At 37.4% G+C, this 24,501-nt stretch overlaps 1 protein-coding gene across 7 annotated transcripts in view; it reads right to left on the reverse strand.

Moving 5' to 3' along the window:
• CLOCK (clock circadian regulator) overlaps nucleotides 1-24,501 on the reverse strand; it is a 61,662-nt gene that overhangs the window by 18,079 nt on the left and 19,082 nt on the right. For 4 of the 7 annotated variants that reach the window (XM_088163380.1, XM_014873417.2, XM_088163377.1 and 1 more), the window contains 8 exons: nucleotides 13,913-14,023; nucleotides 11,565-11,655; nucleotides 9,862-9,921; nucleotides 9,313-9,461; nucleotides 5,109-5,200; nucleotides 3,701-3,790; nucleotides 2,277-2,397; nucleotides 530-643 (listed from right to left, as the gene is read on the reverse strand). In XM_088163380.1, the coding sequence (XP_088019506.1) occupies nucleotides 530-643; nucleotides 2,277-2,397; nucleotides 3,701-3,790; nucleotides 5,109-5,200; nucleotides 9,313-9,461; nucleotides 9,862-9,921; nucleotides 11,565-11,611 (673 nt within the window). In that variant the 5' untranslated portion in view covers nucleotides 11,612-11,655; nucleotides 13,913-14,023. Of the gene's footprint in view, nucleotides 1-529; nucleotides 644-2,276; nucleotides 2,398-3,700; nucleotides 3,791-5,108; nucleotides 5,201-9,312; nucleotides 9,462-9,861; nucleotides 9,922-11,564; nucleotides 11,656-13,912; nucleotides 14,024-24,501 lie in introns of those variants that run through there. The other 3 variants (XM_088163381.1, XM_088163379.1, XM_088163382.1) reach the window with 2 other exon arrangements.

A 24,501-nucleotide genomic window follows, 5' to 3' on the forward strand; every position in this document is an offset into this window, starting at 1 on the left:
AATTTCAATGGAAGGGAGTAGGAACTCAGTGCAGAAAGCTGTATGGCTCACCCACTCATTTGAGTGGTCAAGTGAAAGCACAAAACTGAAACAGGGGAAAACCTACATTTTCCTTCCCAGTTGCCTGTGTAATGAGAACTGCAGGTACTTAGTATTACTACTCTTCAAGTTAGTCACCTGTTTTAATATGGCTTATGCTGAACTAAATTCAAACTCTTCTATTTTAAAGCATTTGCTTATATTTCTCTTACATTCTTTTAAACAATGTTTTACAACAAAATACTAGTTTTCTTTAATTGAAAGCATTGAGCATAATTACTACATTTTGCATTCAAATACACAGACATGTAATACTTGATACTACACTTTCTTCTTTTCCATTACACCAATATAGAAGTGATAAAACTGCTTCAAGATCTTCTTTCGAAAGCCTGGTTTTAGTTCACCTACATTTTGCACCATGGTCCCAAGCCAGTTTAGCTGTGGAGCTGCCTACGTGTGCCATTCTAACACTGCTGAAATTACTTACCATGATTCAAACACTTGAAATTTCCTATAAATTTTACGTATTCATACGTAGGTTGCTCTTTTGGATCTATTGTTCCTCGCAGCATATGGCAACAGAATTCTAGCTGATTTTTTGCTAGAAAAAAAGAAACCAACAAAGTAATAGGCTATATACTTGATGAAGTACACAGGCAACATGCAATGGAAAGCAGGAATAATGAAGCTGAATCTATATTGAGGTACTGTACATGTAGTGATTACAGCTGGCTACAGGGATGCCTTGGAGTGGCTACCTAGAACAGAGGACAGACAGGATTAAGAGACTAAAGTAGGTATTTATTAAAGGCCTTCAAACAGGTACACAGTGGACACTCAGAAGCCTTCCAGAGGCTACACTCAAGAGGGATGACATTCATGAGTTTTTTCAGACAGATATGTTTAGTCCATTTACATGTCAGCGGTAAATCCTCCAATTACAGCTTCGAGTAATTAAATCATATACCCCCAGCTTGCTCCCCCTCAATTCACTTTCATTTATACTTTTCAGAGCCTGATGCTGTGGGGTGTTCTGGAATCTCAGGCCTAGAGGGATTGTCTTGTCTGACCAAAATGTGAAGATAGTTAACTAACACTTTAGATGGTGTCTGGAGTTTTGCATGAACGCAGTGCAGGATTTGAAAAATATAAAGGCTAAAATCTTAAGGCATCAACAGTGTCTGCTTTTAACCAGAATGACAGTAACTAACCTAAAGAATACTTTAGATTTTGTGCACAAAGGGCTTGAATATTAGTGACACAAAAACCTCTGAGAACTAGAACTGTATTAAAGAAAATGCCCTGAATTTCAGTTCACTAAAGCACATGCTCCCAAACTCCATTAGGGTGCTATGTATTTACTTGCCAACTGCTAAAACTGTCTAAATAGAAGCTCTATATACAGAATGAACATTTCTAATACACAGGAATAGTTATAGACTAAAAGGCAATGTAACTTTGAAAATTCTACTCTGGAGCAGAGTTGACACAAAGTAACACTTCTGTTCTTCTTGGCTGAAGTATATGTCTCTGCTTAAATAACACTGCAAAAACTGATCATGTAAAATTCCAAGTAGATAGTTTTAACACAACTACTGTACTGGTTTTATGTGGGATAGGGTAATTTTCTCCATAGCAGCTCACATGGTGCTCTGTTTTGGATTTTGACTAGAACACTGCTGCTAACACGGGGACGTGTCCATTATTGCTCAGCAGCACTTACTTACACAGTGCAAAGGCCTTCTCTTTATCTCACTCTGCTCCACTGGTGGGGAGGCTAGGGGTGCACATGTAGCTGGGAGAGGACAGTGCAGGGAGGGCTGAACTAAGGAATATTCCATATTTATGACACTGTACTCAGCAATAAAAGCTGGGGAAAGGAAGAAGAGGGAGACATCTGGGTTTATGGCTTTTGTCTTCCCAAGTAATCATCACTCATGACATAAACCTGCTTTCCTAGAGACGGCTGAACAACTGCCTACCAACCAGACAGAGCAAACTATTCCTTATTTTACTTTGCTTGTGCAGACAGCTTTTGATTTCACCTGTAAATCTGCTTTATCACAACCTACAAGTTTGCTTACCTTTACTCTTCAGATTCTTTGCCCATCTAGCTGAGGGAGGAAGGGAGGGAGGGAGGGAGGGAGGGAGGGAGGGAGGGAGGGAGGGAGGGAGGGAGGGAGATTGAGTGGGGCTGAGCTGCCTACAGGGGTTAGCCCAAAATAACTACTTACATTTTAAGTATTCCGGTGTCAAGGAATCACTTTCCAGCAGATGAGAAGACAATATTTTATAAATTTCTGAATGTTCCCCCTCTGGGATAAAATTAAATACACTCTGATCCACAAGATCAGACTGAAAGAAAAAGATTTAATAAGCATTAATTCAAGATGTGCAATGTCACAAAGCCTACTATTTTAATGCAAAACAATTCCAAAGTTCATTACTGACTCAACAAAGCCACCTGCTGGAATATATATTAATATTTTGCAAGGAAAAAAAAAAACTCACTCTGATATGCCTGCCCCACAGGGAGTGGTAAATGAATTTCTTGCTTTGATTTGCTTGCATACATGGCTTTTGCTTTACCTATCAAACTGTCCTTATCTCAACCCATGAGTTTTCTCACTTTTACCCTTCCAATTGCCTCCCCCATCCCACTGAGGGGTGATGAGTGAGCTGCTGGGTGAGGATGAGTTGCCAGTTACCATATTTTATAATCAGTTCTATAGCTGTGTACACAAAACTGTGAACAACAGAGACGGATGCAGCAAAACTGAACAAGTGTTTATATGCATGGATGCATTTGGTTAAGTATTCAAAAAAGAGGAATCATAAAATATATGTTTAGAATTCATAAATCACACCTAAAAGCCAAGAACAAATGTGGCTCTGAGAACCTGGCAAACTCTACTAAAAGAAAAAATAAAAATCACAATTACCTGCATTATTTTTAAAAATTCTTAGAATGTTATCATGTATACCTTAAGAGAATTGATTTTGTCTCTTACCACAGTAAGACAACTAGACTTTACAGAGAGTTTGTCCTTCTCTTCTGGAAAAGCACTCAATTTAACTCATCAATTGTTTGCACTCATTAATTTGCCTCACTTCACAACAGCATTATTCAAAGGTAACTTTAAAACCTGGAATGTTACACGTACCAGCCAGCAATGTCACCCAGATTAAAGGTAAGTGAATATGATAAACCCTAAAGTATATACTGGACTTAAAAAGCAGAACTAATTGCAATGTATTTATAAGAATTCTTTGTCAAAAAAAAGAAGTAAAAAAAGTAGTTTAAAAATTCAGTTATTTAGATATTTTATAATACTCTTCTGACTCATGTAGAGGCTGTGAACTATAACGGGTCTTCTGCAAACAACTGTAACTTCAGTTTCATTGAAACTGATGCTAATAATAATAATAATCCTTTCTAACAGAGCGCTGACTGCATTCTGCATTTCCAAAGGAAATGTTTAATATAGAAGACAGACCAGCAGGAAGCAGTTGTGCTGAAGAATAAAGAGAAACATTAAAACAAAGCACACCTCTGACCTACAATGTCAAAAAGGCCAACAATTAATTAGTACTCATATCAGAACACGAATCAACCACAGACAAACCGATATGTTACTGAAAGCAATTTGTTACTTACTGGCAAATGTTCAAGTAAGGGAGTTATACTTTCAGACACATATATTATATTTCCATCTGTCATAATTGCTAAAAAAAAACCATCAAGAGCCTGAAATTAAACATAATGGGCAGTTAAATAAAAAAGAATCAGAGCATACTAAAAACGTTAAGCTATATTCAATACAGAAAATACAGACCAATTTTAGTTTAGTTTATTAGAGAAATGAGAATGTCTTTCCCTACTAAAAATCCTTAATCTTGTTTTTACACTAAAAGCATTACAATTTCCATACTGTTCTGTTTTTAAATTATCTGTGGTTTCAGAAGAAAGTACATGTATAGACAGCCACTGTTTTCTCTAACTCCTACTCTGCCTGCATGTTATTTTTAATTCTGTCACCATTTTAGATGTCAGAAAGCTCATAAATGAGCTAGAGACAAAAGCAAGATGTGGGAAAACTATGAGAAGAACAAGTAAAAGAGCCAGCAAAATCAATGAATTTTAGTATTTAAAAATCTCAATATTCCCAATCTCAAAGAAAGAAGCTTGCAGTGAGACTTTATTGAGACTTGAAACCTGTGAGATACAGTTCAGACTACCTTATCTTCTACTGAACTCAAATTTCTTTCCACTGAATACAACACAATGTTTCAGTTGAAAGTTACCCACAAAAGCATGTCGGAATGTATTTCTAAACAGGAAATTTTAAAGCTCACATCTTCAAAAAAAAGTCTTATATCGGAGGATTTTTTTTTTTTTAATTTTTAAAATACCAAAACTCAGAACTTTTTTTAGTATCTGTGCATCAAAGCAAAGGTTTAACTATGGAATGAAAATAAAAAAGTGTTTGTTAATTTGTAATATTTTTCATTTTACTATTATTAAAAATTGTTTCACTAACAAGATATAAATGACTTATACTCATTTTCAATGAAATACTTTAAAGTTTCTTACTGGTAGTTTTGCAATTATTCATTTAATCTTCATGAAAATAATGTTCTCACACCAGTTTTGGAAAGCATAGCAAGTAAAGAAATTAAACACTTATTTACTGCTTACAAGTTACATGGATATGTTATGCCTTTTTCATAGTTAGGATTTTAACTTACGCATAATATTCTTTATCTAGTACCTTATGTTGATAATTTTAAAAATCCACTTGGACAGTAAACATTGTTGATTTACAGACCTGCTCTGTTACTACGTTCATTTAATTGAAAATGTAGTTCAAAGAAAATCTGCTTTTCTGAAACAAAATTCTGAGACTCTGAATACATAGGCCTTTTGATGGTTTATCTTCATGAAAACATACAGTTACAAACCCAATAAGTGAATAAAAAGGCATGCCATCAAACTGAAAAATTTCATAATGGAATGACTCCTGGTGAGGAATTATTCTACTCCCAGAGAAACAGAAATAATATACCTCTAACATTAACTGTGTGAACTCTTCATTACTAAGGAATGTCGGTTTCCAGTCCTGTCGAATTTCACTGGCATCTGATTGTGCAGTAATTTCTATAATCAAACACATACACAATAAAAGGATTAATACTCAATTTTTCCCCCTAAGCTACATATACACAGTTAAGTAGAAAGTTCTCCAGTCTCCTCTGTTGTTCATTCATTACATATAGATGTTGCTCCTTGAAAAGAAAATAAATGTCTTCTCCCGTGTCATAATTAAATTTGTCTTCTCTTTCCTTCAACCAGTTTATGCTACAGTCCTGCCAGACTTCAAGATAATACTGAAATATTGGACTTTGACAGTGCAAAAATACTACACTTTCCTCTGAGATTATAATAAAATGTTTTATTAGGAGTGTTGTTTACAAAGATTTAGAAAGCCAAAATTCCTGATCTGTTTATGTCATTAAAATGGCTAATGCTCAAGTATCTTGGTAAATCCTTGTCATTCTAATCCTTGACAAAAAATTATCATTGTCCTTTCTCTTTTTCCTGCTCTCTTCTGGTTACACTTAAAAAGATTAGTTTTTCAACAAAGATTGTTAAGTGCTGTATTACAGACTCCAGTCTAGAATTCCTGCCTGTTACAAATACACAGATGAATTTGGACATAGATGAATCTTAAGTAGAGGTTCCTGCAGGAGTTGAGAAATATACAGATTAACTTCCATATACAGGCGAGAGAATCAACAGCTGCTAAGCAAAGCCTGATCCTGGGTTCTGAAAGTGATGCTCCTTTATCAAGTGATAACTGAAACAAGAAGCAAGACCTCTTAGTGCTTCAGTTCTGATGAATAACAAGGGTATCACAGATGTGCTGGCCTTAAGAACAATCTTAGACAAGTAATCAGGTATTTAGACAAATCAAAAGAACCAAACCAATTCTTTAAAGTTTTTTATTTTTAAAGGACATATCTGTACAAAGACCATAAGCTAGAGACTTAGTTCAGATGGCTTAAAGAGCCAGAAAACCTGGAATTGAGTTAAATATGCAAAGGGCTGGAGCAGTTTGCAATTCTGTTTACCACATTGAGGGGGGAAAACTTTACAAAAAAGGCTTTAGACTTAACTAAAAGAACCACAAACAACATCAACGTCATGCAAGAAACTGGCCAGAAGTGGAAAGCTGCAAGAGGTGAAAAAAATATCAACAAATATGACTTTCCAATAATCAGATCTCACAAAACATAAATTCATCAGGCTCTTCCAATTTGTTTTGAAATGGTAGCACAAAGCAGAAAGAGTGGGCTGGAGAATAAAGAAAACAGAAGTATGACCCCAAATGTAGCTTTTCAGTCAGCAAAATGATATTGAATACTAAGGGGCAAGTCAAAGGACACAAAAATGAAAAGCTTTGCACCAAAGTGGAGGCAAAATTCCAGGAACTTCTCATACCACAGAACACAGATAATCTTCATTTTAAACTGGGAAAGTCTGATTCAGTGGCTTATTCTGGCCCTTGTAACCATCCTACTTCAGAATTAAAAAGACTGTCTTTTGCATTAGAATGGATTTGTGCTAAATAAAAGCTGAAATTCATGCCTTTAACAAACAACTCTGAAATACCACAAGTACAGGTGTTCTTTTACATTTTCCATCATTACAGCAACTATGATAGAGGCAAACAGCTGAAGTAACAGAAAGAACCTGTTTCACTTGGTACCTTCAGAGAAACGCCTAGAAGTTCTGTCAGAAGGTTGCACTCAGATAAATGGCAGTAAAGTCACATTCCTGAGCTAGATAACAGAAAGAGGAGCATAACCAAACTCTGACATTAAATTACAGTTTTCAAGTTCTGTATCTGAAGTAACTATAGCAGCACGTAGAATTCTCAAAAGAAATTGCTAGCCAAGCCAAGATCTGCACCATTTCTCTGTGGGTTGCAGGAGTACCTGCAATTATTCTACCTGCAGCTAAACTGCTCAGCATTTACTAATTTAAAAAAAAATTCTTGTTTACAAATTCAAAGAAAGATGACAGGCAGTATTAGTCAAGGAGAAGTTCCCAGTGATACAATTCCAGTGTGTTTAGCCTCCCGTATTTTCCCAGTGAGAAACAGAATCCACACTGGCCAATAACCAACCCAGAGAGCTCATCTGGAGCTGGTGACAGAGTACCAACCTCAGATAATGTGGAAATAGTCTAGAAAGAACCAGAAGCAACACAGTTAAATCCTGGTGGCTGAACACAGTAGGATTTCCACCATAAAACAGCTACTCAGTGCCGAACAATCCATTTATTGCTATGTCATTCTGCTTTATTGCAACATATCCAAGCACTTCAGGAAATAAAATATCCTTCTGAACTTCGCCAACATTTTGTCCAAAAACATTTTAGTGTAAAACACTGCACAGCAATGCTAGTAAGCACTGGCAGCCAAAGCTTTAGGGAACTTAATATGATATGTGCAGTCACACAGAGCTGCATTCTGTCATACCAAGTGAAGGACAAAAGTGCCATGCCCTAAAAGGAAACCATCTCCAGAGCTGCTTTTTGCCCCTTTATTTAAAAAAAAAAAATCATCTCAGAAAGCACTTTGAAGAAAAAAATATGGCTGGTGCTGCTGGTTGGCACTGCTGCACGTTTGTTCTGCATTCTGTATTTTATGCCAGGAGTCACCAATACAAGATAAGACAACTTTGAAACAGAACCAATTTTCACGAAGCCCTTATAACCTAAAGAACTGGATTTTACAGAAGAAGGGCCTTCATACTGCTTTTTTTGTTATGAGACACACGTATCTCAGAAAATTCAAACAGCATAATCAATATTTAATTTGTAAGAAAATCCCCAAATCTATGAATTATCATACAAATTATACCCCCCTCCTTTTGCATTTAAGTTATGTTTACAATTTTGATCGCAAAATTCAGGGCACATTTGGTATTACTGGAAACATAACACTCATGGAAGAGACATGCTAGGGCATGGAAAAGCATTTCTCATACGTTAAACTGACACACATACTGTTGACAATTACATAACTATTCATCCATTTAATAGCTTTACTTATTTTATAACCTTATACCTACTTCTTTTGACCCTACTGCTTTATAGTTACTATGTATTCCAAGAAACCACCCAAGGAAATTATTTAATTAGCAAAAGAATCCATTTACTTCAAATTTCATCTTATTTTTGGCAGTGTGAACCAGAAGGTGACAGATTAAGAACAACTGTAGGAGCAGGAACAGGGATTTTTTAATATATATATATATATATTATATATATATTAATATATATAATATCTAGCCATAAACAAGCGTACACTTGGTGGAAGAATTTTTTTCATGACAGAAGTAACAACCTGTAACAAACTTCAGTGCAACATATCTGAGTATATCCCCACCATCAGCTGATGCAAACAGCCAGATGAACAAAGCATAGCAAGGATGTTCAAGGATATTGATCATTCTGGTTTTTCACATGACCTTTAAAGAACAACACACACACATACACTCAGTGGCTTCTACATCCAAGGGTACATTTTTCAACTTTAAGAGTTTAGTTGAAAGTATTTATAGATTTTTCTGGCATTTTTTCCCAGCTAAAAGGAAAAATACAAAGCCAATATGCCCATACGCCAGGTCTCTATGCCCCTGTATTTCACTTTCTCTTGTCAAGCAACCAACCCAGAAACACTGCTAGAAACCACAATGACCTTATCACTTTTGTTTAAGCAGCCAGTTGTGTAAGCACTTGACATGACAAGAAGGAGCCCTAACTTCTCTTGGACTAGCTTTTCAGTGATTTATCTTGCTTCATGAATCCAGGCTTATCTAAATAACCAACTAAGTATTTCCAGCAGGTACTTCTACTGAAATGGATCACCGTTTTCCTGTGAAGCAAAACTTCAACAACTTGCACCAACGTTTGTCCAGAACAAAAAACTTTGAGGTTATTTAAAAAATAAATCTTCTCTTTGGGAAAAAGATTTCACTGAAAACTATGGGACGAAATAAATTGTACTGGGTTTTATAAAGTATAAGCAAAAACACAGTTACATCTCTGCTATCTAGATGATATTAAGAATATCTTTCTCCAGAGTGCTTCAAACTTTTTTGACAAATTCCTTAAAGAAGTTGCAAAATTTTTACTATTTTATGTAATAACTGAGTATCACTTTAAAAAATTAAGAATTTATAAATAACGTTTATTGTTACCTTTGTGCTTCCGTAAAAAGTCAATGCTCTTCTGCAGCACAGTGGATTTATCCATCTTCCGAGCATTACCTGGAAGCATGGAGCCCAACTCTTTGATAAGTACATTAAACTGATCTCGACGTTTCTTTTCGGACTTGTTTCTAGACACTCTGAAAAGCAAATCAGAAAATGTTTTATAAAAACTATGAGACTTTCTTATAAGCTGCATATTACTGCCAGGCTCCTGATGCAAAGAACTCTTAAGAATTTCTGCTGCGAAACTGTCACAAAAACACCTCCCTCAATATCTCAGACATTATTTTTGAAGAATGGCTTTCTCCTTGAGGAACACTGCAGCAAAGCCTTTGGAATAAAGTACCCTTTTACAAAAGACAAATAACGGAACCACAATTATAAATATACAATATATATAAAAAATGATAGTAGAAGAAATGCTGTTGAGTAATATGTTTACTTGTAAGAGTAATCTTTTTATTGTTTAGAAATCACACTACTGATAAGCGTACAAGTATAGGACATTTCTTAGCTTTAAATAACTTTGAAATTTACCTTTTTGCTTTATCTTTGTCATCTTCTTCCACCAGTCCATCAAAAATGCTTCCGTCATTTCTGAAAGAAACAAAAAGAAATAAATGTTGGAGTGGGAATTCCTCTCCTTTGAAGTCCAATCACAAAGAAGGAAGAAGAAGAGCTGGCTATTCACTATCATCATCTCCATTACATCAAGAAAGCAAGGAATTATTTTACTGTGATGTCTCATGAGGACCATCATCAGTAACCTGAAGCTAAGTCTTCTATGTTCTGCTTGTATTTACTAAACAAAAAGAAAAAAACCTTATATTTCTGACACAACTCAAAAGATTCTCAGACTGTTTCTCAAAAGAACTTACAACCCCATAGAAACACTTAACTGAACAAGGCTTAAATTTGGTTTTCTATCTTCTTGATTACTTGCATTTTTACTTACTGGCAATTTCTATTCCAACCACTGAAAATGTATTTTTCTTAAATTCTGAAATATTATTAATGGAAGAGATCTAAGGAATATGCTATTCTTCATCCACATACGTAATTTCATAAATACACAAGTAATGCCAATGATAAACAGTAATTATTCATTATATTTTCTTCCTCGATAAATATCACATACTTTCTTAGCTTGACAACTGTCCATCTACTGCTAAAGAGGTGTTAAAATACCAAAATAAGAATGTGTTTTCCGTTGAAGATGCCTCAGCATCCTTCATACAATTCCTCTGTTTCATTTCCTTTTCCTTTGAAAATCAAGTTAAAACTCCTCTGTTTTCCAGAACTGCTCTATAATGGACTTTCACATGTTATTTCTCTAACTTCTCCCTGCTTTTAGTCTATTTAGTGTTGTCCACACTGACCTCTGTGTGTCTATCTTGGAATTTCTTATCTTAATGTTTCCTTCCCTTAAGACAAACAACCTTTCTAAAATGCTTACCTCATCTCTCTGATTTATAAATCATCAGGCAATTGTACTGTACATTATTTTAAACAGTGATGTTAGAAAGTTGCTATTTTGTATGCTACTACATAAACATCAAGCTTTTATAAGCAATTCATATATTTAAAAGGCTGAAGTTTCAGTGAGATGCCACAAAATTTCACTAGAAGAACTGACAAGTTAGGCACGCATTACAGAAGTTTTACCCTTCGCTTTTATTCTTATTTTTTCAATTGTATTTAACTTGACATAAATTAGATGTAAGTTTCATTTTGCAAAGTCTCAAAAATGGTAATATACAGGATATTAAGTACAGATGTTCACCTAAGCTGCTAGGAGAGTGCAGCTCAAGGAATCAAGTAGAAAACATACTTCAGCTATTACTTTTCCCTTGAAATAGGTTAGCAGGTCACTTTACTATCATCTACAGCAACACTAATCATTTAAGTGTATTTGCTTTTCTTAATCAAAAACTGAAGTACTAAAAAAATTAAAAGTTCAAGTAAACATTAAAAATCAGCTCAACTTGCACAGATGTTGTTCCATAGCTGAAAATAAGTAATGCATTTTAAGATTAACCTCAAGCAATGGAAATCACTATTTCCAGTGACTACGAAATGACACATCTAACAACTACCAAACTAACTTTGTCAAAAATAAGCAAAACATCACCCTTTAGTTTTTGCATAAGCTAACACCAAAATGTATTTACCATACAGAGACTATTTAAGAAATAACTGAACAGTAATTCTCCCAAAACTCTCCATATCTATTAACATACCTGTCTGCAATGGAGCTCATTTTATGGGTGCTTATGGTAAAAAACATAACATATCACACTTTAGTCTTGTGGTAGACATTTGTACGCTTGCCTATAAAAGAAGAAAAAATATCAAAATGTGACTGAGGGAAAAAAAGTGTTCTTCGTTAGAGCATACTGACATTTTCATTTGCTCCTAATCCTCCCCTGTCTTCCAACCTTCTGCTCTGCCCTGTTCTCTCAAGCAGTCTCCATTACCAGCAAAACCTGGGCCTTGATATCTCATTGTACATGACGGAGTTCAAGAGACTATTATGAAAGGCTACAGTAAATAAGTCTGTACTAAACCAATACAAAACTTTTTATGACTCTGAATTGAGATATAGCTTTTAATTTTTATTTTCACTTTTTCCTAAAGAACCCTCATAAGTCTGAAGGTTGAACAGATGTTAAATACAATTAGCAGTACATTCTATTTAGAAACAGTGCAAACAGAAGGCATTTGGGATATAGTACTTTACAACTATAATTTATTCTTACTGTACGTTTTCTTGAGCGTATTGTTATCATAGACACGTGAAACGATAATAACAAGATACCAATTAGAATGTGATCTCTGTACTGTGAGAAATTTAATCTGACCATTTCTTAAAGCAGTCACTCATGGCAGGAAATTTTTGGTTTTCTAGACATGCATTTGACTTTGAGTTAAGAATGCAAACGAAATATTAATAGTGAGAAAAGGAATATAACACAGGTTATGAAAAGGCTAAATTCAAACAAAACAAATATAATTAAACAGACTTCTTTCATATGGAAAAGTCAGTTGTCAGAGGACAGCATGGAGCATGTCATGGAGCACCAAGATTGTAACACTGGCAGTAATTAGGGGACAACTGCATGCAGTAAGTTTTATATGAGCTGAACTTGCTGATCTTCAGGAATTTTTAATAGGCTACAAAGCTAATAGTAAAAAGGCTATTTATTTCAAAGATTATCTTAGTCCATTTAGTGACTCAGTATTTTCTGATAAATATTTGTTTGTTTCTGAGAGTACTAACACCAGTGGAACTTGCAATGTCAATACTACGAGAAATATGGCAACAAATGCCTGATGAGGGAACTGAGGAAGAAAGCTTGTGATTAACCAAACTGTCTCTGCATCTACAACAGCCACATACCGTGTGGGTTTCCTTCACAAGAGCAATATCTTTCACCACAAAGTTTCATAACTTGAGTGCAGCAAGAAAGTAAATGAGAGAGCTGCATTGCAGCAGAATCTCTTTCAAGGCACATCACAAAGTGTGCTGGTGCTTCTGCTGAAACGCCTCACTTCTTCAATTAGTACAGACCACCTCTGCCTTGCCTTCACCCTCCAAAATCTAGTGCTTTGAAGACAGACTGGCAGCAAATCACTTCTTCCCTCCAATTCTTCAAAATAACAACTGCACTGGACATACTGGCAAATTAAATTCCCCAAATTAGTAGGCCAAGTAACAGAGTTGTACCATTGAAAACCAGCCATAAATTGCATGAGAAAAGTAAATTATGAAGAAGTGTCTGTTTGAATTTTTGTCAAAAATGCGCAACAAGAGACAGGTTGCTCAGCAGTAAAAGCCAACTATCGTGATTGGCATGGAACTAAGTTACAATCAAGACAAGAGCTATAAACTGGCTTTCATTTCTCTTACACAGTTAGCACTAATACAGCTATGCACTAATTACACTTCTAGCCCTGCATTAATTTTTATACAAAAATGGTACCTAAAATTATAGGGATCAAGAGCAATATGAAATTCTGTAACAAATTATACACTTTCCCTAATCTGCAAAAGAAAACCACCTCTACAACTAAATACAGAAAACTTATTTGTGACATAACTGACATATTCATTATGCAGAATTAGAATTTAAAAGTCAGTATCCTTCACTTTAACAGAGCACTCAATTCCCAGAATTCAACAAAATCATTCACTTCAATATACAGATCCTATGTCAGAACCAGCAACCTAGATCTGGTATCCAAGACAAATAGTTTAAAGTACTGAAAAGTACAGGAAATGCACCTGTAGCACACTGTTTTTTCATCTTTCAAGGTCTGACCCTTCTGTCTTTGCATCCAAATTTGCAAGACACTGAACACTGTCAGTGCTTATACATGCCAAGGATAAGACTGCAGAGATAATGCCACCAAATCAGTCAAGTTGAAAGTAAACACTAGGTAAATAAAGGACTATGTCTATTTCTACGACTCAAATTCAGTCATGTTCTGGAGAACAAAAGACACTATTTAACACTGCTACTCAGCCCGTCAGTGTTGATTAGTGAAAGCCATGAGAACCTTATTAATTATAAGAACACAGTTTTACCTTTTACACTTTGGGACTTGTTAAAGTATGAGGTTTAGGGATGAAACCTGGTTTCTGTGAAGAACAATGTGGACTTAGATGTATCCTCTTCCGAAGAAAACAAATTCTGAACTGTCAAAAAATAACAACGGAGAGCTTTAAAATCAGTGCGTTTAAAAACTATCTACTTCTTTTTTTAAATAAAGACAAGCAATTTTTTCAATGAGAGTAATCTCTAAATGCAATATTCTACTTATGAAATAAATCTCAAGTATTTCACTATCTGAATCGACATTGCTTTAAAGTTCTTTTTGATAAGCATAGTTTTATCTTGGCTATAAGCTATCACTTTACACCTATCTTTAGTCTTGATGTCCTTTTCACTTTCAAATTTGGTATCACTCATACCACTACATCTTCACATCCACTACTTTCAAAGTGTATTTATACACCATTATTTAAACATCTTTTCATTGAAGTTCCTATTACGGTCTTTTCTGGCCTTCTCTGTTTCATCTTCTCCTCTCCGAGTCTCCAGAATTGTTATTTTCAGGACTGCAGCACATGTAGAATGCTGCTGCTGCTGACAACTAGCAAAGCTGCCCCATTGCATTATTGCTTCTCCCTCAAACACAGCCATTAACACTTTGTTTCAAAACCCACTTTAAAATCAATTCCTAGAATGAATCACAAACTTGCTTCACAATGCACTTCTTCCAGACAAAAACCTCAGCACCGAGTTCATGTAAGTGATCACCTACTTCCAGTCTCTTTATACCATTACATTAGTTTTATAGTTACTTCCCCTGAACTATGCTGCTTTCCACATTTTTAAGCTACGTGAAATCAGATTTTTTTCCCCTCATCCCTGTTTCCATCTGTCTTGCTTACTGGTCTTAAAACAAATTCACTGTAGCATGTACTTCTTCCATTTCTGAAAAATTTTATGTTAAAGTATATTAAATTCTAAAAAGGAAGCTGGGATCTATAAATTAAGATTATGCTACTCATAAATTCATTAATGATTTTTATGGAAAACACCAGAATTACCACTTGATACTTATCACCAAAATTATCATTTGATTTGAAAAGTTAAGTGCCTTCTGCACCTAACAGAGACTCTCAAGGGGTTAAAATACAGATGCAAATATTAACATAGGAAGTTAAAGCATAGCAGAACAATCTGCCAACAGGAGAGAAATAATTACAGCATGATTCAATGAAGCCACTCGTTCATGTCTGGCCAAATAACCTGCTGGCCCATTGACCTACTTTTTTAGGTGCCTACAGCCTCCTCTCCTATTCTGTTTTGTTCCATTTGACAAGTGCAAACATTAATAGTGACAAAGAGTCCCATGGAAGTCTGCAACATGAAACCAGTATTTTTAAACTGCTTGTAGTGCAACTCTGCCAGCTCTCACCCAGTGCCTAACAGAGTTCTAACGATGAAAATTTTAGACCTCTCTGCAGTATGTAGAGGTGCATTTCTTTTAAATCACAATTATACACTTAAGATAAACATCACAGGTCTTAATCACAGAACGATCTTCTATAATGTCAAAAAAGGGAGCTCTTACACGCATTTCAAAAAGAGATTTGAAGAAGAGCAGGAAAGGAATATGCTTGTGTCATGAACGAACACAAGCAAGCTTAAGTCAGACCAAAAGAGAAGCCAAACACAGCGGAAAAGCTTTTGCTGCCAAAACCACATAGATCTCTTAACTCAGTAGAAATGGCATGCGTGTGAAAGCCAGCAGAAAGGTTAAAACGCCTACATGCCAGCACTGGCAGCCACAAGTGTTCAAAGGTCATCATTCTGTCTCCACAACTCATTGATTTTTTTAAAAAAATTAATTATGTGTGTCTGTCACTTGATCCTATGTGTTTTGAACACATTCAGACATGTTTTCCAACTCTTCTGTAACCAAGGTGGCTAGAAATTTATTATCTTAAAGGAAGCTGAGGTCCTTAATCAAAAATCTTAGCTGCTGCCATGGATGTGCAAAACATTACTACACAAAATTGCTCAATATGTAGAAAAATTACAAAAACTAGCAACACTGCAAATTCTGCACTATGCTGACTTATCACTCATGGAGAGGCAATAAGTTATTGGGTCCCAAGTCATTGCTTGGCCAAACAAAAAAGGTTCTGAATAAGTTAGAGGGTAAAAAGTCATAATCCAACATAAGGTAATAAGGTCCACACCATTTGATAAAAAATTCCATTTTTTTAGACTGAAAGAATTTCAGTGTCTTCAGTCAAATTTTATTATCAATATAGGAATGCACATTGGTAATATTAAATATTGGAAACAAATTCAAAGATTGAAAAAACTACGAAATTACAGTACAGCCTTGCTAATGACAGACGTTCTGTCAGGACTGCACTGAAAACTGAATGGGACAATGGTGAATACATTGCCTGTATTTTATTTTGTATAGAGCCAGTAACTGAACTCCCTACGTCTCCAGCACTTCACCGTAATGGTAACACTGGTAATTATTTTTGAAGAAGAATTAAGTATTGCCCTTATACTGTAAAAAATATTTTTATAGAAAAGCCTTGATTTATGTTACAGCATACAAATAATACATGATTTTGCAGATTACAGCCCTCAGAAATAATGTGAGGTGGCTTGTATTATTAAGACAAATAATTTCACACCAGGAATATCACAGGAAAAACATGGGAAGCAATACAGTTTTCCAACCCTACAGTTTCTTCAAACAGAAATATACTAACTTCTTCAATACAACTTGATTTCTGTGCTATAATCCAATTCTGCCAGGGGAGCAAACTAGTTATTAAAATCATTGACAGTTAACTGTAGAGAAGATCTTGTTTAAAGAATCAAAGCCACAGCACCCAGTGCCCTGCAGAGCTCTAACATTAGTCACCCACCAGGGTAAGAAATACCAAGAGCAGAAACATCACACAGAGCAAACAGCTGAGCAGAACCTGACTTCCAATGTAAGCACAGCGTCAGAAGCCCTGTTCACTATAGAGACTGTGAAGGTAATTACAAACCTTCCTGATACTTCTTTCCATGACCTTCTGATCATTTGGATTATGAATTTCTGAGGTTATACTCTACTAGGACATTATACCATAATTAGGGCAAGCAGAGATCCAGTCATTATCTCTTCCCAGAATATCCAATCACTATCACTCATATTTTCCACTTTGCTTTTTGCTTCACTGGATTACCTCCAGCCCAGCCATTTTTCTCTTTACCTTTCTCTTTTTTTGGAGGTGGGGTAGAGGGGAGAGTAATAGGAAGAATTGGCTCTGGTTTAGTTTCTCCCCAGGAACCATAGCATTTTGTAGAGCAAGAGATTTTTAGACAGGTAAACCATAACCACCTGCTCTCTAGTCACATATAGGTTGGTCTAATAGAACAAGCAAGCAGGTTTCAAGGTAATTGCTCCTTTGCTTGCAATGGTAGATACACCAACAGAAAACAAGTTAGGGTAATGACTGATTAATCTTTTCTTTCTAATCAAAGGCTGTCTGCGAAAATACTGTATTTTAAAAACTGACATGTCTGCTTCTTTACCTAAAAAAAAAAAGGGCAATTGGAAAAAAAATAAATCAAAAGATAGGGCTAAAAGGAGCTTCAAGGAACATTGCTCAAACTTTGCAGTTGAACCGGTTATTCCAGCAGCTGGGAATAGTCACATATTGCAAGCTCTTCTCTACCACATCAACAAATCAGTTTTTGGTCTGTGCTTGTGCAGAAACAATGACACATCCTAGAAATGTCATTTCCTGAGATAAAACACGCTATAGCAGCAGGTGTTCATCTTCAGTGCTTCACAGGACAATCGATGAGAGGGCTGCTTCTAGCATGGATGTATCCCAGATGACTTTTAATAGGAAAATTTGTAAGTAGCATCAGTAGTCTGCTGTGGATAAGCAGCTTCCTTAGGCCACCACCTTTTCAGGGAGTACTCAAGATATATAATGGAGAAAGTGCAGCAGAACAGAAGACTGGTGGCGTGAGTTGCCATTGCCTGAATGGCAGTCTCACGTCTGCTGAAGGATTTTTGGGAAGAGAGTTAAGTCCAAGCAGTCTATATGAGATGTTAAATGCCTGTCAGAAGGCCTGTTACAGTGATAGTTAGTGCTATCACTGATTTAGTTGAGTTATAATGACATTTGAAAGAGTGCATACTATTTGCGTACTATCATACGCAGTCCACAGCAGCTAGAAGAGACTATAGATCACCCTGAGTAGCAGAAAACGTGACAACAGAGGTAAAGAGAGGTGAAGTTCTTAGAAATGGTTTGTCACACAGATGTGCCCTGGTCTATTCCCTGACAAGGTAATGGACCTAAACAAGCTGCTCAAACAAATTTGCTCAAAAGTGACTGCAAATAATATCTTCATAGAAACACGAATTATGAGGACTACAGGAAAAAGCAATTCTCTCCAGCATGCTTCATGTTTTAGATTGTCCCACCATCAGGAGAGAGATTTCTCTAGAACTTGAGACTGATGGCAGTTTTGACTGACATTTGCAATTTCCATCACTTTAGCTCACGAAAAAAGAGAACACCCCTGCCCTTCACTCCTTTGCTCCAGATCCTTTGGGCTGATCTCTGCTAGACCAGCTGTTCTGCGGCCACTCTTCTACCCTTCTCTGCAGTCTTTATCTCTTTCCCCTTACTCAAGGCAGAGATGGCCTCACAGCTCCCTCCCTGATAGAGTGCAGCTCCCTAGTCTTTGTCCAGACTTCAGTGAAGATGCACGCAGGAAAGCTTTAATAAGCCTCAAAACTTTACCTGGGCTACAGTGATTACACGCTGGTGGAATTTGCAGTCCCAAGGGATGTGAAGCTAGGCCTCTGGAGCTAGCCAATATGAGCCCCAGGGAAACTGCCCTCAGGCACACGGGAGAGCAACAGAGCTCACAGATGTGCAAGGATGTCCTCCATACAGAACAAGAGCTAATGATCTCCAGGCACAAGAAACTGGAAGCAAGACTCTAGCAAGGATGAGAAGGGACTGCTGGTCAAACTAAAGGGCAAGACATAAATGCATCCCTCTACTCTCTCCAAGGACAGATATCCTGGGAAGAGTAGAGGGACGCAGTCCAGTTGTAAAGGAATGGGATGAAGAAGGCCATGGTGAAGCTGGAGCCAAACTTGACAAGGGATGCAAAGAATAACAAGATCAACTTCCTTAAGTATATTAATCAGAAAAGGAAGGTCAAAGAAGAGGGTGACACCCATTAAACAAGGTTGGTAAACTGGTAACAACAAATGAGGAGAAGGCTAAGGTACTCAACTTTTTTCCTTCGGTCTTGGCTTGCAACCTCTCTTCCCACACTTCTTGAATGGGTGTACTGCAAGACAGAAACTAGAGAAAAAGGTTTCTTCCCCTGTAAGGGAAGATAAGATTCATGATCACTTGAGGAACCTGACTGCACTTAGGTCCATGATACCTGATATGATGCATCCTGGAGTCCTGAGGAAATTGGTTGATATATTTGCACAGCCATTCTCCATAATATTTGAAAAGTCATGGCAATTAAGCTAAGTTCCAGCTGACTGGAAAAAGGGAAACATTGAAACCAGATGCTCTGTGCAGTGCTTTCCAACCCAAACTATTTTATGATACATTCAAACTTAGCCCACATTTTTCCATGTACCCCAATGATCTTGTCTCTGACTCACCAATCTGACTTCTCAAAACATCCTCAGACCTGCCACCTCACCAGGAATTCACTAGCAATCTGGGCTCTTTGCCTGAGCCTGGCTTCCCTCCAGCTCCCTGGGGGTGACCAGGAAAGCACTCAGCAGGTTGCCAGGTGTCTAATAATTGGTCCTTGGCTGTGAGGTGCTGAAGCACTTACCAGGCTTTTTCCCCTCCATCCCTTTCCAGGCTGTCTGTATTATCTTCGCCTTCCAAGATTCCAACTAACTGCACTTACAAACACCTGAGGTGCTGTTTATGCTCCTCCATCAAATTACTAACAAAGATACTAAAAGAAAGTAATACAATACAGATTTTGGAGTCATCAGTGAACAAGCTCCTCAAATCAGAAAAACAAAAAGGACAATAAAAAATAGTACAAACCCAAGTTTGTAAGATAAATTTGAAAGGCAGCATTTAATAACCTAGCCATAAGAAATAGCTGCTATTCTTCTGTAGTCTCATTTAAAATATTTTCTCAGTCATATGTATACATAGTTCCTTATGAGAGATTCTCTTCCTTCAATAACAAAGCTGTAAGAGTGAGAGGCAGAAATAACATTCACAGATCACATGCAACTAGTGTGTACAAAAAAGACAGTAGCTACATGTTATGATCCCACTTGTTCCCATTTTTTAAGGCTCCGCCCTTCCTTGGCTTTCACTGTAAGTGCATACCTCTTTAGCTCTGGCCACACACTGAAGCAGATTTGTGAAATTATGTCTTTAAAAGAACATACATACCACACAGTTTTAATGAGACCAAAATAATAGAGACTGTGTTTTAAAAGTGTGGCTCCATCTACCTTTGAAAATTGGCACAGCTAAGAAACAGCACCCTCTGTACTGTCAGGAACATCTCTCTTAGCTACATCTCCCACTCCTGGTTCTATAACAAAGTACCCTGGGTTAGACTTAGAGTACGTGTTGTGTTTGCACACCTAAAATACAATATACATTTCATAATCAAGTCTGGCTTAAAAGAACACCTACTGTTTCTTTCAATGGTGCTTAACACAAAACCAGTACTTCACAACAGGAGCTCAAGTCAAGAGAAGCTAATTTCTAACCTGTTAATGTTACAATCCAAAACTGAAAACTTTCACATTCCTGTACAACCTGCAGTCAGCTAGCCAGCTGAAGAACACAAATTAAAGTTGACTGTGCTGAGGAAAAAAGTGCTATAAATGGTGTAAAATCTGCAATCTGCTACTCTCTAATAGAACCCACCTACATTTGGTACATTTTCCAATGAACAAATAAAACCAAGCTTCCTCCTTCCAGCCTCTTAGATGGAACTAAGCAGGTTGACAATTGTCACTTTTTTTCAGAAGTTCAAAAGATGAAAAAATTCCCCATGCACATTCTAAAGTTTAAATTCCCAATTAATATTATAACTATCCCATGAAATTATTTACTATACACAAATCACCTTTTTTTCTACAGAATAAAGTTACCAGACAATAAAAAAATCTTCACTTAATGATTTCTCAATATCAACAGAAATTTAAAGAAAAAACTTTAAAATACAGTACCCAGATATTTATCCTGGAGTTAAAAACACTTTGAAATACTTAATCCAATTAAGAATGTTTATGAAACTGAGCATTACGAATTTTAGAGATGTTTTGTATCAGACACAAGTGTTAGTTTAACAATCAATTTTTCTAAAATGGCTTGTCACATTTCCATCAAAGCAAAAATACTACAAAGAATCCTAACAAATCAAACCAAAGAAGAAAAATTTATTAAACATTTAATTCCTATACTGGAAAATAAACATGGTAATTCACCAAGAAATGAGACAGATCAAAGAGTCAAACATTGGTTTTCGTCTACTCCAATAATAAAAGGGAAGAATGACTAAATACAGAAAGTCAACTACTTTTTGCAAACTGTCCTGGAGAAAATTAATTATCAATTTCAACCGACATAATTATTACACATTCAAAGCAAGATAACACCAAGGACATTCTTCTTCCATTCCATGCTAAATTTCTGTTTGGTGTTGATATAAACAGGCAGGCTTAAGTTTAGAAAATGAGACTTTATCATTGTTATTACTACTGCAACAATGTTCAGCTATCCACCTCAATTACTCTTCCTGAAATAACCCACGAACATTACATAAGCACATCAACTGCCAGACTTTTAGCATGCAGATATGTCTTAAAAGGTGGGAAAGGATACTAAGAAGAGATTATGAAATTCACACAAACGAATCTTTCTAAAATTCTATCCAAGACCAGAAAAAAAAAATGAAGATTTATTAGCTTTCACATTCAAATGAACACTTACACTTTTTACATAAAAATTTGACTAATCAAGAGAAAACTTCAGTCAAAATTTCCTGCTCTGTGTTTTCATTATGCCATTCTAAAACTTTCAGAAATCAAGAAAGTCAACAGTTGGCCAAGAGGGTCTGCAAGAAGTTACGGAAATTACTTCTGCACCGAATGCCTGTATCATAGAATCACAGAACAGGTCAGGCTGGGAGGGACCAGAATGGGTCATCCCATCCAATCTCTCTGCTCAAGCAGGGTCATCCTAGGGCACAGGGCACAGGGTTGTGTCCAGGCAGTTCCTGAGTATCTACAGTGAGGGAGACTCTCTGGAAATCTGGTCCTGTGCTTGTTCACCTGCACAGTAAAGAACTTCTTCCTCTTCAGGTGGAACTTCCTGTGCATCAGTTTCTGCCCATTGCCTCTTGTGCTACTGCCAGGCAATACCAAGAGCCTGGATTCATCCTCTCGGCACTCTCCCTGCAGATACTTACGTACATATTTAAGATCCCCTCTCAGCTGTCTCCTCGCCAAGCCCAGCTCCCTCAGACTCTCCTCGTAACAGAGCTGCTCCAATCCCTTACTCATCTTTGTTGTCCCCCACTGGACCTGCTCCAGGAGCTCCATGTCTCTTGTCCTGAGGAGCCCAGAACTGGACACAGCACTCCTGAGCAGAGATCACCTCCCTCAGCCTGCTGGCAATGCCCTTCCCAACGCAGCCCAGGACACCTCCGGCCTTCTCATCCACACGGGCACATGGCTGGCTCATGGACAGCTTGTTTCCACCAGAACCCCGAGGTCCTTCCCTGCACAGCTGCTTTCCAGCACCTCAATCCCCAGCCTGTGCTGGTGCATAGGGTTACTCCTGCCCAGGTACAGGACCCTGCACTTGCCTTCCCTGAATTTCCTTTCTGCACATCCCTCCAGCCTGCTGAGGCCCTTCTGAAGGGCTCACAGCACTCTGGGGTATTGGCTGCTCCTCCCAGCTTTGTGTCATCAGTGAACTTGCTGAGGATGCCTCTGCCCCTTCATCCAAGTCATCAAGGAGTAAGTTAAACAATTCCCAATATTGAATGGTGGCAGACACCACTGGTGTCAGGCCTCCAACCAGACCCAGCGTCACTGACAGCGACTCTCTGGGGTCAGCCAGTTCCCAATCCACCTCACCATCCACTCATCCAGACCACGCTTCCTGAGTTTGCCTACGAGGATATCATGAGAGACCGTGCTGAAAGCCTTGCTTGAGCTCAGGTTAAACAATATCCACCGCTCTCCCCTGATCCCTCCAGGTAGTCATCTCATCATAAAAGGCAATCAGGTTGGCCAAGGATGATTTGCCCTTAGTGAACCCATGCTCCTGATCACCTTCTTGTTACCCATATGGACAGAGATGGCCTCCAGAATGAGATATTCCATCACTTTTCCAGGGATTGAGATGAGGTTGACTGGCCAGTATTCTCTGGGTTCTCCTTTTTGCCATTTCTGAAGACCACGATGACATTTGCTTTTTTCCAGTCCTCAGATACTTCTCCTAATTGCCCTGATCTCTCATGAGCAGACTCATTATGGTGTCCACCAGCTCTCAACACTCGTTGATGCAATCCATCAGGGCTTATGGACTTGTGAATGTTCAGTTTACCTGCGTGTTCTCTAACCCAATCCTCCTTGAAGAAAAGCCTTCCTTCCAACATTCCTTTACCTTGGTTTCCTGAGTAAAATATTCCAGAGCTTTTCTCCAGTGAAGACCAATGCAAAGAAGGTGTTCAGTGTCTCCACCTTCTCTGCATCCTCCATCACCAGGGTCCCCTTTCCATTTAGTAAGAGGCCCTCATTATCTTAGGTTTTTCTTTTGTTATTTATGTATTTGAAGAAGCCCTTCTTGTTGCCCTTGACATCCTCAATCAGATTTAATTTCAGGTAGATCTTGGCCTTTCCTGTCTTGTTTCTACTTTGCCAAGCACTCTACAGTGATTCCAAGCAATCTGCCCCTGCTTCCATTTCCTGTGTATTTCCTGATTACACGTGAAAAATGACACCAGTTTTTTATTCATTCATGCCAGTCTCCTGTCCCACTTTGTCCAACTTCTTGCTCATTGTTCTTGAGCCTTAAAGGAGTCATGCTTGAACATCAACCAGCTCTCTTGGACTGCTGTTCCCATGGGATTCTTTCAAGAAGACCTCTGATAGGCAAAATTAGCTCTCCTGAAGTCCATGGCTGTAATCTTACTTGCTGCCCTGCTTCATCCTCACCCTTTACAGTCCATAAAGGAGATAGCTTATGAGTCTGAAATCAATTTGAAGGGGCACCAAATTATTTTATATCATCAACTTAATCCTTTAAGCTACAATTATCTAGCACATCCAGAAACATCTTCCTGCTCTCACTTATGCCCACATAAAAACGTGATGGTGGGGTCAGAGGGGAACTGGCACACCATGCCAGACAACTAAGCAAAAGGAACTCAAGGGATTTTTGTAGGTGGTTTTGTTTTGTTGGAGTTTTTTTTCTTGTTTTGTTTTGCCCCTTTTTCTGTGGCTGGTTGGTTATCTCTAAATAAGAGACAAAAGACTTATTCCTATCTCATGGTCAGCATATTTACCTCGAATGTGGGAGAAGTAAGACTAAGT

The sequence above is a fragment of the Sturnus vulgaris genome, chromosome 4, assembly GCF_052056855.1.
Source record: "Sturnus vulgaris isolate bStuVul1 chromosome 4, bStuVul1.hap1, whole genome shotgun sequence".
In the NCBI taxonomy this organism is placed as follows: domain Eukaryota; kingdom Metazoa; phylum Chordata; class Aves; order Passeriformes; family Sturnidae; genus Sturnus; species Sturnus vulgaris.